The following is a 14,446-nucleotide window of genomic DNA, read 5'->3' on the forward strand; positions in this document are numbered from 1 at the left end:
GGGCTAGATGCTCATACTTCTGCTCTCTGTCCCTTTTTTACTCTCACCCCTCTCTGTGTTTTCCTTCCTCAGGGTCAGGCCGACCTACTGAAGCACGCCAGAGCTGAGGTGCAGGAGAACATGAAGCAGGTCCACGATGCTGCTTTGGCAGGAAGCCTCACCAAGGAGAGTGCAGGAGTGAGAAGAGTGCGCTCGCAAACACGCAGAGGTCAGGAGGACAAACCCAATACGGCCAGTTCTTGAGGACCTTCTGTGTAGCGAAAAAACAACCAACACACCACCAAGGACCAAACTGCTATCATGGCTGCTGATAGAAACCCTTTCCTGTCATTCAACTTCTTACTCAGCCTTAGTGGAATGCTTTTCCAATGCTTTTTGGGGAGCTAAAGCCAAGACTGTTTTAAGGGAGACAAACAAAAGAGGATGAATGTAAAAGTGTCAAAGTGCAGTGCGGCAGGAGTCTGAGGAGATAAATGTCACTGGAGGGATGAATGTAATTAAAGCCAAGGTTCAGTTTGTACTGTACTAAACTGTAAATACTTTTAAGGCCTATTAATCTCTTCTTATGTGCAAGTTGTCCTTAAAAAGCAAGAAAAGGTAGTCATGTTCTGGCATAGCTTGTGACTACTCCAAGCTCAGAAAAAAGATGTTTAGATCCTTTTAAAAAAAGCTTTTAAAACTGCCAACTCGACATGTTAGAGCAAATCTAGCAATATCAAGCAAGGATTTAAAGCAAGGATTATGTTGGAGTAAGTTTGAAGGAAATGCACTTTCAAAATGAAAGATAAGCAGGACTTTTTTGGGATGTTTTGGGTCTTTCAACAGTGAATCTCTTCAGTGAATTCTGCCCCTTTACGCCATAATTTCCATGAGGCATTTTAAGGTCCTGGATCCCTGCTCTTCATCTCATTATCTTTGTCTCGTCCGGTCACCATTTAAATATTGTTGCCTAACATACAGTATTCTATATTTTTGTATTTTTCCTGAAACTCCTGTGCTTATTAAACCACTGCTGTCACCATACTGATCCACCCTGGACCTGTTACAGTCTGCCTTTAGGGAACAAAAACCTTTACGTTAAAAGTGCTTTGTGTGCAAAACACTGTACAGTATTTTAATATGTTACTCAATCCTTTTGCTGTGAAGAATATTTTACATAAGTTATTGATCCTGAATGAAAACATTCCAGTTAAAGGTGCAGTAGACGAGGTTTGACCTGTTCGGCTCTGTGAGAAGTTGCAGTTTGTGATCCTCCTTCACGGTCGAGATGGAAATAAATTAGTTTTTAAATAAAAGAGGCTCTGGTGTTTTTTTTTTTTCCTTTCTGCAACAGCTTCACTTTGATGTGCATTCATTCATACTGACACATGGAGCACGTTCTGTGGAGTGCAAATGACAGCTGGGGACACTAATCTACTGTAAAAGGGAGGCAGACCTTTAGTGCTGCTGTGTACAGAACATCAAAGCCTCTAACAGCTTCCATTGATGGCTCTAATGCTGATTAGTGATAAAAGACAACGCTTAAGTGACAAAATTGATTTACATTTTTTTTTTCTGCATCTTATCCTTTAGTCAATTTCTTTGACATTTATTTAACAATTTCACCAGAAGGGTCCATTTAGTATCTGTTCTGGAGCTTTCAGTCATATCACATCTTTGGCAAGAGATGACGCTAGCCCTGATATTATGAGACTGGAGATGTGTGAAAACGATACCCTAGTTTTCCTGACCCAGTCAATGTTTGTCATTCTGCCACTTGGAATCATAGACCTAATAGAAAGATGAACAACATGAAAGACCCCCCCCAAAAAATCCAAAACCTAGCTGCAACCTCCTGTGTTGGAAAATGAAGACAGGCATAAATAATGATGTGAGGACAGTGTTAGCAGATCAACTCTGGATCAGCTGTCAGTCGGCTCATCACATACCGAATTTTTAGAAACCGCTGTATGTTTATGATCTTATTAAACTCTGGTGATGTGAAGTTTCAGAGAAGTTTGTGTCCAACCTGTGAGTGATATTTGATAAGGAGGCGCGTCTGTCAGTGAAAAGACTTCCACAAATTCTGTTTTTGTCTTTCCTCTCTCATTGCTCCTCTGATCAGTCTCCTCTATCCTGCGAGCAAGGTTAAGAGCTTTGGGACGCCACTGAATATGGCGGTCAGTAACTACTTCTGGTTCGGCGGAGGAGAGAGGAGAGAGGAGAGTGAAGTTAAGAGCTTTGAGATGCAGCCAGTGCTTGCTGCTGGAGTCGGTGCCTGAGTTGGGCCACCCCAGTTGAAAAAGGCTGTACACACGCCCCTGTATATGTCTTAATGGAAGGCTGTTAGATTTTTTAAATGCCGTTTTCAAGTTTAACGATTTCTGTGACAATGAAGTAATATACAGTGGTGCACAAACTGAAGTGATACTTACACAGAGGCACATAGAAATCAACCTCATTGTCCTGAAAACAAGCCCAGCATTAGCAAACAGACACAATAACTTCAGTGTGTGAGCGCTATGTAGTTTTATTGGTCTTGACTTAATTATGCTGATTGGGCAGCTAGAGGGACATTCTTTGTGTGTGCTGCTTTACATGATTTCCACAGGACACGAGAACAACTCAGTTATAATGTGAGAAATGAAAAAAAATGTCAATTAACACATTAAAACGTCCACATTGGAATCAATTTTAAAATAAAAAGGACAAAAATAAGACCTATTCCTTTTGTATCCAGGAAACTAAAAGGTCTAAGGGTTAAAAACATTCTCTTAAAAAAGGAAAAAACTAACAAAAAGAGTAAGATCACAACGTCAGGTTTTGTTTGGTTGAAGAGGATAATGGTCAGAGGCACTGGTTCAGGAGGGGAAGGAAGCAGACAGCTTTCCTTGAAGTATTAGAGCAGAAAATGTCCTCTGCGAGGACCCATACATACAGACTCAATAACGTAAGTAGAGGTACGGCGACATCTCCACATTCAGAACAAACGGAGCATCACTCTCTTAATTTTACAGTAAGCTCAGGAGGAGAGTCCTCCGCTGTGAAGAATGCATTTTGAGGTCCAACTCATGTTAGAGTAATCATGTAGTGAGGGGGTAAGAAGTTCAATGGCGCCCTCTATCTGCGGAGCAGGGTGCTACAGTTAAATATAACGTGACAGAAGATGACATGATGAGGAGACAGGCATTAGATGAGAAAGCATACAGCATCAGCTCAGACAGATGACAAGTAAAGAGACAGAGTATTGTAAGCGTGTGACTCAAGTGTCACAGTCCATATGTGCAATTTTTTAGCTGACGCAGCTCCGCAGACTCCACCTTCTGATCCTCAGTCAGTTTTTTTGGATCACATCCTCTCAGTGGAAATTAAACGGGTATAAGAGGAGGAGGAGGAGCCGGGGATTTGCGTGCTCAAAGATCGTTGGGGTTCACGATAGTGAAGTCAGAGTCTTTGCTGTGGGTGGAGCCCTCGTCTGGGCTAGAAGAGCCTGAGTTGGGGCCAGCCATGAGGGGGTCGTGGAAAGTCCCTGCGGCGCCCTCGGGCTCCAGTCGCACCATGCCGCGCCCTCGTCCAATCGGAGGAGTGCGCTCGGCAGCAGCTCTTCCAGCTCCCTCTCTCCCTCCCTCGTCAGCCGCCTGCAGGTCCTCATCCTGAGACACGAGGATGTAGTCGTCCCAGTTCTTACCCTCCGAGCCAAGAGAGGACGCAACCTGTGCAGAGGACACAATAAAGACTGTGTCGAGGAAATTCTGACCTTAAGTATTTACTGCAGTCCGAAAGCAGAAGATGTGTATTCAGAATAAGGCTGTATAAGCAATGTGTGCTGTTTGTTTGGCCCTGAAGCTTATTTTATTTATTCAACAAACCTCAGCCTCCAGGGAACATGTGACTCACTATTTTTATTACACAGTTGTTGTATTATGCAGCATCATTCTAGGTTTGATTAATCTCTAATGGTACAAGCTTTAGAGTCATGTGACCTAATCCTGCAAACAACAAAATTCTGGTACAAACACGGATCATTCTTGCACACAGGGTGCAGTTTGTTGGCCATTAAAGTAATAACATTTAAAGACACTGAACACTGGATCATGAGCTATCTGAACTGAGTGTTTTAGTACCAACATAACACAAAGGTACATCTCCAGCAGCCAAAACGAGGACTAATTAATTAACCTGTTGATCAGGTGGAGTCATGGCCTGCTCCTCTTCCTCCCTCTCATCTGTGCTCACGCTCCCATCCAGATCAGAGTCCCGCTCCCGCCTGCTGTGTCCTTCTTGTTGTTGGTCACTGAGGTCATGGTTGACACTCAGAGCAGTCTCAGCGGCCGCTGCCGTGGAGGTGTAGTGATCATCAGCGATGGTGATCTCCTCGTTCTCCTCGGCTTCCAGCTGGCTTTGGTTGAAGCGCAGCGCCCCCTTGAGGATGTCTTTGATCTGGTCATATCAGACGAACAGAAAAGGAAGACCGGGATGTAAAAGAGAGTTGAAAACCCATCATGTGCTCTCAGGCTGCCCGCTTAGACTCACCTGTTTGAGTCCAGCCAGAGACACTAAGACCTCATCTTCTTTCTCCAGGTTCTCTTGGAGAATCACTTCCTGGATTTTAACTGTGGAGACATAAAAAGCTGTTAATCATTGTGCTTTGCAACTAACAGCAATTCCCTCTTTTTATTTTCTTCCACAAGCTAGCTCTGCGATCGAAAAACAACCCCACTGATGATTTTTTTAAGACTAATACTGAGACCCCTTTAGAAAGGATGATATTAGCAAACTGTTTAAATTGACCTTTTCTCTTGACTTTGCAACAATTTGAATTTGCAGTGATTCCTTGAACAGACAACTTCTTTTAACATTGGAACACACTGTCAACCTGCTCTAATGCAGGCCATTGTCTGCTCAGCTGTGATGTTCTGCTGCATGTGAATCAGACAGTGCTGAGAGTATTGCATAGACTGTATGAAATATGGACGTAATATCCGTGACGTCATCCATCTGTTTCTGAAGAGCTGTTTTGAGACCAATCATTGGCGACAGCCATATTGCTTCTGTTGAATGCATAGATTGCTGAGTCACTCCAAGCACAGTTATTCTGATGTTTTCTGTAAAAACATTTACATCTGCTTCCATTGGAAACACAAATATGTCTGTAACTGGTCAATTCTCCCCATTAATACTGACCGATCAATACATCTGTAAGGCATTAGTCCCAAATATAACCTGTTTATAAGTTTCTCCATTTATATGCATTTGCTATTGGTAAAAGTGGGCTTTGCTCTAATCTCTAACTAAACTACATACTTTGAGACACCCGAGTGAAAACGTACCTTGAAGAAGCAAGTTCTGCAAAAGCTCCCTTTGTCAGACCTTAACCTACACATGTATTCTTTAAAATGAGAAATTATCTTCTTCTAGACATGAACACATTCTCTCTCTCTCACAGACAGCCCTTCAGAGTAAAAGATGTTCAGTATTTGAGCTAACTGCTGTTTAATCTGTTGAAAATGCACGTGGGAATAAAACCATCTGTTGCTGGTGTACTCACAGATGTGAGTGTTCATCATCTTGGCACAGTATTTGCTCATGGCTTCGAGGTCGTTGATCTGACCCTGCAGGAATGATACCTGGGCTTCCAGGTCCTCCTCCTGGGGAGAACACGAACACACACACACACACACACACACACACACACACACACACACACATGAACATACATGCTAGAAGTCGCCCACATAGGAGGGATCAGGGTCGAAACTGTGAGATTAAAAAGTTGAAAAGGACGAACACAAGGACACATCAACAGTCTGACAGCGACAGTTAAAGAGGTTATTAGGGGAGACAGCAGGTGGGGCGGCTCACCGTCTCCTTCTTGCCCATGGTCTTGCTGTGGGAGCGAGAGCGAGTGATGTTGAAGAAGGACTCTTTCTTGGTGGCGGAGAGGGGCGGAGATGATGTGCTGCCATCACTCCCTCTGGAGGGGGGCAGAGGCGGGGAGGCGGTGGACTGACCCCGCCCTCCCGTGAGGCTTTCTATGCTGGGTGAGGAGCTGACTGTCCGCGAGCTTTGGCCTGAGAGAGGCACAGAACCACGGGAGAGGCAAAGGACACAGGACAACATACAGGATGTGATAAGAATGTGCACTTTGAAAGACATAGACCTTCAAACGTTAGATGCGGTGTACATTTGCAACAGTTTAATACTGCTTGAACATGGTTGAATCTAGACCCTAAGTTGGGGTGTTTTCAACTCAAGGGCCGATGTAAATTTTTTGGTAGAACACTATTGTATATTTAGATTATCAGTTTATACTATAGACATATCATGGTGGCACAAGTCCTGTTGTTTACTTTGGCTCCTACTTTTTTTAGGGATTAGGGCCACACTGAGGATGAAAAAGAGAACAAAGTTTTACCAGAAACAGTCATGAATTTACAAGAAAAAAGCACCAGCTTACAAGATTAAACTCATAAATCTACCAGTTTTAACCTTTACATTTCTGAGAAAAAACTCATAAATTTCAGAGAATAAACTTGTAAACTAACAAGATTTAAAGCATAAACCTACGAGAAAAAAGTTGCAGTGCAGTGCTACAGGAATATAATTGCAATTTCATGATAATGAAGTAGCCGTTACAGTCTGTGGATAATCTATGTTAAATAATGTACAGAGGAATTTAGAAGAGCAGCAATCTGCCTTGACTTATACGAAGAACGTGGATCATCTTGTGAGGATAAACCCAACAGCTGAGGACAGATAGCAGTTGCAGAAACACACACAAGCTGCTTATTAGCCTGCTCTTCTTCAGAATAGACTCATTGTTCTGCACACTCGATCCAGAATCCTGATTCTCATAACATCGTGGTTCTGATGTGCTACAAGCCTGAGTATTCATCTATTTATAAAACCTAAACTTGAAAAAAGTATAACTTCACAAGATGAACAAATTTCTCATTTTAGTGATGGCAGCTAGATGATTTATAAATCTTCTCCTTCAAATTAAGACGAAGACTGTTTTCTTATAAATGTACAACTTTGTTAACATATATTTGCAACTTTATTCTCATAAATGCATGACTTCATTTTGTAAATTGCAAATGAATCCTTGTAAATGTACTGCTTTGTTCTCGTAACATCATACCTTGATTCTTGAAATCTTATTTGCCTCCCCTTGATGCAGCCCTAATCCTCTGTCCTAGAAAATATACCTGATTCCGATTGTGGTTTTTGACCTGTATCCTGTTGCGGTCCTCTCTATTAGAGACCATTAAAGGCAGCTGAGAGCTTAAACAAAAAGGAGTCATACAGTGGATCTTTGTTTTAGTTATTTTTGTCATTTAATACTTCTGTTAAAGAAAGAAAAAGGAAAAGGAAAGAAATAAGAAGTAATGAGGTGTTATGATTACATTTGCATTTAAATGATGCATTAATAAGCTGTAATTTAAAAAAGTTAATTAACTTTGCCTCTTAATAACTTTGTCCTATTCTTTCTTTAAATTATGAACTCTAAATGAAAGGTATTCAACTTTTTAAACTAACAACTTTTTAGACTTATTCACCATCATAGTCATCTGCTTTTACATTTAAAACCTCTTCTTTTACTTTGACCTTTACATGAAAATCAGACCTTACTTTAAAGATGTGTTAGCAGCCTGTTACATAATAATCACATGAGGTTCAAACCAGAGCCACAGCAGGAGATCTGAGTGATCAGCTGTGAGATCAGGGCGTCAGACCAATCAGATTTCCTGATGCTCCATGGTGTACAGCAGTCAATGTAACAAATGTATCTTCATATTTTTACATTAACTCATTTATCAAGTGAGCCTGCAGTAATTCCAGTTATTGCAGGCTCCATTTAAAAAAAAAAAATCTTTGTGAGAGAAAAGAAAACAAGCAAAGACAACACACAACAAAAACAAGGACACTAGACACAAAGCAAACACACACACATGACATCACATGACACACTCTGAAGCACATGCCCAAAGCAGCACTGATAGCAGATCCGGCAACACATCCATGTTGTTCCAGCCATCAGTTTAATCTGATGTGTCAAGCTGTTGTCTCCCTCTGCTGGTCAGAATGTGTAAACACATGCTCTTGACTCTAATATTCATTGTAGTTTGTATGTAAATAAGAAAGCAGGAAGAGTGATTGACGAATGCTGCTACAGGATAGGCTATGATAGGGCGAGCTCAGACAGATGGGGGTGGGGAGGAGGAGTGGGGGTCACGCAAGCGGTAGCCATGGTAGCAGTTACCTTGTGTGTCAGTGTGAGTCTGCGCTGGATTAGAGCCCTGAGACACTCCACCTGAAACTACATCTAACACACATGAGAGTCAAACCTGAAGCTTCTGCGTCCGCAAACTCTGCAAATATTCTGATAATCTGTTGTGGTGTTAATCTCTGCGTGCAGCTAATCCACTGGTGACACAACAGCCAACAAAAACACACAAATCAGACCATCATTAGTCAGCTGGAATGTTGTTTTGCTCACCTTTGCTGAGGTGGACCGGCATGCTCTCGGACTTGAGCAGGCGGTAGTGCTGATTCTGGGCGTGACCCTGGGGCTGTGGAGGGGCGTGGCCTGATGGGGGCTCAGCGAGCGGGTGAGGCAGGGTGGGCGCCGGCACCGCCAAGGGGGAAGTCGATGAAGCGGAGGAGGAGGTGGAGTGTACCTCGCTGTTAATTGGTGAGACACCACTGCTGGATATGGCCGGAGCGATGAGCTTCCTGCCGAAGCTGAGCAGGCTGCTGGAGACTTTGTTGATGTTGAGGGGGGCCGTCTTTGCACTGGAGCCGGTGCTAGAGAGATAATAAAGTACATTTGGGTGAAAAAGAAGAAACAACAGATCTATGTTTGTTATTTGAAAGAACAATAGCCATGTGAAACTAATCACTTCTTGCATTATGACATGTTTCCAAAACAGTTCGTTTGTGTGATTGACTTGCTGTACAAAACACCAGAATATGGATGTTAGAAAATCAACATGTTAAGGACTTCACTGTGATAACCTGATAACACAGTTCGTCACTGCATCCACAAATGCAGGTTACAACTATACCTTGCAAAAAGGAAACCATAGATAAACATGATTCATAAACGCTGGCAGCTTGTCTGGGCTGAGCCAATTTAAGATGCACTGAGGTGCACTGAAGTGGGAAACTGTCCTGTGGTCTGATGAATCAAAATTTGATATCCTTTCAAGAAAGATCTTGGATGCCCCGTCCTATGCTGAGAGGGATCCCCCTGCTTGTTATCAGCACACCAAAAGCCAGCATCAATGATGGTATGGGGATGACTAAGTGCCAATGGCATGGGTAGCTTACATGTCTGAGAAGGCACCATTAATGCTGAACTATATGCACAGGTTTTGGAGCAAGACCTTGCATACTTAGTAGAAGTGTCCGGTTGCTAGACCGGCCGACCTGCAGTCCTGACTTGACACCCATTTACATTTCATTTTCTAAAGTTTGCTCTCCTCTGTTCCCAAATGTTTACAGAGTTTTGTTTAACGACGAGGTGTTGTGACACGACAGTAAACATGCCCCTGAAGAAGTTCTTACTGTTGTTACTTATTTCTTTGAGGATAACTTTACATTTAGAATATAAATATATATATGACATGACTGGAAGACAGAAGACAGAAAACTACAACAGGAACTTCTTCAAACAAACAAGACTTAAGCAGTTCATTGGAACAGGTAATGGATGCGAGTCTGAGCTATCATAGGAGCAGGTTTGGAAAACAAACAAGTGTTTGGAATATTTGGATGAGTATTGAGTGTTTTCACTTATTGTGTCTTTTAAATGTTAAATGATAAAGGTTAAAATGACTGCTGTGAACTCAAGGAAACAACAAGTAGCCACTTTAACAGTCTCCAAAGTGTTTCACATCCAGATCTGAACTCTTTTTAAAATCTTTGATAAGAGTTAATAAAGAGTCAATAATTGATCACAGTTGTGTGTTTTTACCGTGTTTTGTTCATCAGATCAGCTCCCCTTGTTTTGTAGTAATCCAGGTTTTGTTGAAACTGGTAGTTAACAGGTCGTGGATTATTCTGAAAGACAAGGAGGGACGAAATAGACAAATTTGTTTGAGCAAATTTACAAGTCAGAGCAAGAAGAGTAGAAGAGTTTCATGGTGTGTGTGTTTGTGTGTGTGTGTCAAACAAAAGACCCGTCAACTCACAATATGTGCTTTTCTGCTGCTCTGTGTGCACGCCTGACTTCGCAAACAAGCAAACCCGTGTGTTTTGATGCTTCTGAGTCAGTTCATATGAGCAACGAGCCTCTTTTCTGCCCCCCCCCCCCCGTCACCCCCCTACTGTTATTAACGATGATGCCCCCCCCTCAGGTGTGACTGTGATGTGGACGTGGTGTGACATAGTCGTTCACCTGAGGGAAATGCTGTCACGACTGATCAGCACCTTCCTGGATTCTCCTCTCAGGAGAGCAGCAGACGGGAGTGTTTGAAGTTGTTGTGTTTGAGTGTGCGGGTCAGTGCATTTAGTGGAGGAAAAGAGGATTATTTTATATAGAGACAGAGAGGTGTTAGCTGAGGTTACAGCATGGGTACTGATGGATTTAAGATACAGCACATTGTGACTAGTTTCATATTAGAGTATAAGGAGAGAATGTGAGTGGTATATGTGTGAAGGGAGGGAGGGAACAACAATGAAAGAAGCATGTGACTAGAAAAAAGCTGAAATGGAGTTACATCATTTAAAAGAAGCAGCTACCAAAGTAACCAGGCTTCTGCAACAGTTTTTTCAAGACTGCAATCTACTGATAAGACTTGCACGCATCCAAAGAAAGAGCAAAAGATGTAAAAAAATTCATCATGTTGAAAAGTACAGAGCACTGGAATACAACAGAAAGCAACAGAATAGTTTGGAAGATAGTGCTTGGCCCTTTTTTTCCAATTTTTCAAGCAACTATCTTGAGTTTTTTTAAGAGAGCCATGGCCTTCTGCAATCTGTGGCAACTGATTGAAGCTGTTAATATCAGATACAAGAATACCCATCATTCATTCACACATCAGACACACTTCTGGAGAAAATGAAAGTAGTGTTTTGCCATAAATGATCTTGTTATCTTTGCTTTAGTAGGTCATAAAGAGGAATCAGTTCTCACTTTTGTCCATATAATACCCAGCTAAAGCTCCTCTGTTGATGTGCATGCTCTTCATCTCGAGTGTAAACAGGTTCATATTGAAAGAGGACTGGAGAGGAACTGTATCTTAATTAACTTCCTGCTTTTTCAGGTAGCTATCAGTCCCCAGTCAGCTGTGCAGTAATGTTTCCCGTCATCTAGCAAACGTGTTACTTCTTGTTTTTGGTCAGTGTGCTTCCTATTTGTGAGGAATTATGGGTTAAAAAAGTCTTACAGTGTTAGTGATACTTAACAGTCAAAGGCTTGATCTATATTATCTCAATTTTTCTGGTTTGCACACGGTTTCAGAGCTTTATTCAGAGTGACACAGACCTTATTTTTATATTTAAATATTCAACCTGTTTATATCTGTGCAACTTCCTGTTTATTATTAACCGAATTAACTGCTTCACTGACTGCACCTGGGCCTCATGTGTTTACAGTAAGTGCATTTAAACCACTAATGTGTAGCCACTGAGGCATGAGGAACAGAAACAGCCGCTGCCAGTTTTAACTTTTCTTTTTACACCTTTTCTTTTTATACCCTGAAACAAGCTTTTGGGTTTACTCTGTGTGACTGTTTTTTTTGTTGTTGTTGAAAATTTCCGACCTGTTTTTTCTGTTTAGGTTTTACTTCTGCAAATCCTCTCCTGACTCAGCAGAAAATGAGTGAAATCATTCTGGTCTCAGCGCTTTGTACTAAATAACAGAGGCACCGTCAGCCAGAATATTCACGCTCTGGGAGAAATCCACTTTGTGTGCAGTATTTTTCCTTTATCTTCATTTCAGCTTGTGACCATTAAAGTGTTAAATACCACACTGAGGCTTTCAGGGAGTCTGAAGAGTAATACAAACATCCCCACAAAACTACTGAGCTGTTGTTCGTGGAAACACAATCCACATGTTAGATGGTGTGACTCCTTACTAATAATGCAGGTGTGGTTGTCAGCTTACTTTGGGGTCTCGGAGGAAAAGAGCCTTCTGCAGTAGAGAGTTGATGTCTCCTAATGGGGGGTAGTGCATGAGCAGGCCCAGGCAAGTCTGGAAGTTACTGGCAATCACTGAAACAGACACAAATACAAATGTAGCATTAGTTATTCTGCTCTTTAATATGAAATCTTCCACAACAATCTATTCATGAATACTATATTAAATCTGCAATTTTTGGATATGTGAGAAATTTAAGATTTGGACAGCAAGATTTTGTTTTAAATCTTAAAAACAGTGTCAGAGATATTGCAGAGAAAGTTCTCCATTAAACTAGCTAGGCTGCTATGGACATTTACACACCCAACCTGCGACAGATTAAAATATGCTGTTAGGAATTTCTGAATAAAAATCTGATACTTTGGATTATTTTATTATGCCTTGACCTGATTAACACACCTGGTACCCCTGCTGAGTCTATCTGTATTTAAAGCTCCTGTGAGGACTTTTTATCCAGTTATGAAACAGACTGAAATCAATATTGATGCCTCGATATGGGCTTCAAAGGCAAACAAGACCATTGTTGACAAAATAACTCAATCCTGTGTAGCGACTTTACGGTAGGTGTCAGAAGAGATGAATTACAGCATGCTGCCATAAAAGCTTTTGTTTACATTCCTCACTGCAAAGATTCACTGAGGGTGATAAGTTCGGGTATTTTCATCTGAAAACACTACTCAAACATACACAGGACAACATTCACAAAGAGATCAGTTATACCGCTTTGACCACAGGGGGCGCCAAAGTCAGCACAACTGAGAGTTCCTCAGAGGAGCTTTAAAATATTTCAACACTAAAAATGTTGGCAAGTAACTAAAACTGTTTCCACATATTGTCTTAATTAAGCATTGTCAGAAGCAATAGTACAATTGTAGGCTCTGCTAGCTCTTATGTAAGTAGCTGTATCCTTAATTAGTTGTGCAACGGGCATATATAAGACACCAAACATGTCTACAGTATAGGTAAAAGCAGGTGCTGGAATGAATATTGAGCACTTAGTGAAGGGGTGAATTTTGACCAAATGATTCCCCTAGCAATCATAATGGAGAATTAAGATTTGTTTAAGGACTGAGCAGACTTACATAGGCCATGCGGCTTAACCATTTCTTTTTTTGTGCATATGCCCTATTATTTGTAGAAAAGATTAGAATATCCAATAGAAAAAACTCAACAGTCTCATTCTGTGTAACAAGCACGGAGCGGCTGCTCCCTCCATCAACTGCTCCAGATTTTTTTATTCTACAATCAAGACCGTCAGAAATGATTTTCTCTAAGTGTTCCCATCTATTCTTACATCTCCTCTTGCTATGTACCTTCAGAAAAAAGCTTCTATGATGAACAGTTTCCTCTTTGTTTGGAGGATTTTTGGCTTTAGCAGCACTACAGTGCTACAGACCAGTATTGCCACTGGGTTTTATGTTTGGTATTTGCAGCTTATAAGGATTACTCTTAAGTTTCCTTTTCTAAAAGAAGTCTATAAAATTTCTGAAAACCCCTTATCTATGTGCATTTGGTTCCCTTACATCAGTTCTTTATCAGCGAGGATACCATATCTAACTAAAAGACACTTAAGCAGAGACTATGGATGATGAGATAGTAGAGCTTGAACCTCCATCCTGCAGCAGAGATCTACTGGATTCTATTTAAAGCAGTATGACTTCATCTGATTAAATGAGGTGGAGTAAATCACATTCTTCCAGTTAAGTGTTCCTTATGAAATTATATGCTACAAAGACAACATATTGGATTATTTCAGTAATAAATGGAGCGTACGGGCGTCTCGGATGTAGAGCAGCATGGCCACAAAGATGTAGTCCACCAGGTCCAGAGTGATGCTGTCAGCAAACAGCGCGTCCCACACCACCAGCAGGTCCTGGAGCGGAAACTCGCGACCGAACAGCAGGCGCACCCACCGGCTACAGCACAGACGGAGACACTTGGTAACTTTATTTGTGTTCAGCTTAGAGTAAACAAAAAGTGTATGACAAACTGAACGGACGGATACTCACATGCCGTAGATTTGCGGGGCGATCTCCAGTCTGTTGACGTGCATGTGCAGCTCAACGTCGTGCTTCTTCACCAGCTGGTCCTGGATGCGGTTGACTTTGGTCACTATGGCAACAGAAGGTCCGGAGTCCTGGGGCCGGGCAAACGGGATGCTGGTCAGCATCTCTTCCTTACCCTTGAGAAGTAGATGATTACATTTTTAGTATTTCATTGTGTAGAACCTAAAGGAGCCAGTTGAGGTGGTCTGGGCGTCTGATTAGAATACACCCAGGACGCTTCTCTCTAGAGGCTTTCTAGAGACAGTGGACCCAGATC

At 41.7% G+C, this 14,446-nt stretch overlaps 2 protein-coding genes across 5 annotated transcripts in view; one reads left to right on the top strand and one right to left on the bottom strand.

The window, feature by feature from the left end:
* Positions 1–1,298, top strand: part of LOC117828442 (inactive phospholipase C-like protein 2) — a 36,351-nt gene extending 35,053 nt beyond the window's left edge. Inside the window, exon 12 of the mRNA XM_034705587.1 lies at positions 73–1,298. Coding sequence (XP_034561478.1) covers positions 73–243 — 171 coding nt within the window. The 3' untranslated portion in view covers positions 244–1,298. The remainder of the gene's footprint in view (positions 1–72) is intronic.
* A 1,193-nt stretch (positions 1,299–2,491) lies between these two features.
* The window catches only part of tbc1d5 (TBC1 domain family, member 5), a 30,218-nt gene continuing 18,263 nt past the window's right edge, over positions 2,492–14,446 (bottom strand). For 2 of the 4 annotated variants that reach the window (XM_034705589.1, XM_034705591.1), the window contains exons 13-23: positions 14,134–14,306; positions 13,898–14,040; positions 12,092–12,198; positions 9,959–10,044; positions 8,480–8,787; positions 8,243–8,305; positions 5,842–6,050; positions 5,528–5,627; positions 4,513–4,592; positions 4,159–4,419; positions 2,492–3,692 (exon numbers count right to left, since the gene is read on the bottom strand). In XM_034705589.1, the coding sequence (XP_034561480.1) occupies positions 3,393–3,692; positions 4,159–4,419; positions 4,513–4,592; positions 5,528–5,627; positions 5,842–6,050; positions 8,243–8,305; positions 8,480–8,787; positions 9,959–10,044; positions 12,092–12,198; positions 13,898–14,040; positions 14,134–14,306 (1,830 nt within the window). In that variant the 3' untranslated portion in view covers positions 2,492–3,392. The remainder of the gene's footprint in view (positions 3,693–4,158; positions 4,420–4,512; positions 4,593–5,527; positions 5,628–5,841; positions 6,051–8,242; positions 8,306–8,479; positions 8,788–9,958; positions 10,045–12,091; positions 12,199–13,897; positions 14,041–14,133; positions 14,307–14,446) is intronic. The other 2 variants (XM_034705592.1, XM_034705593.1) reach the window with 2 other exon arrangements.

This window comes from Notolabrus celidotus, chromosome 16 (genome assembly GCF_009762535.1).
Source record: "Notolabrus celidotus isolate fNotCel1 chromosome 16, fNotCel1.pri, whole genome shotgun sequence".
NCBI classification, from domain to species: Eukaryota; Metazoa; Chordata; class Actinopteri; order Labriformes; family Labridae; genus Notolabrus; species Notolabrus celidotus.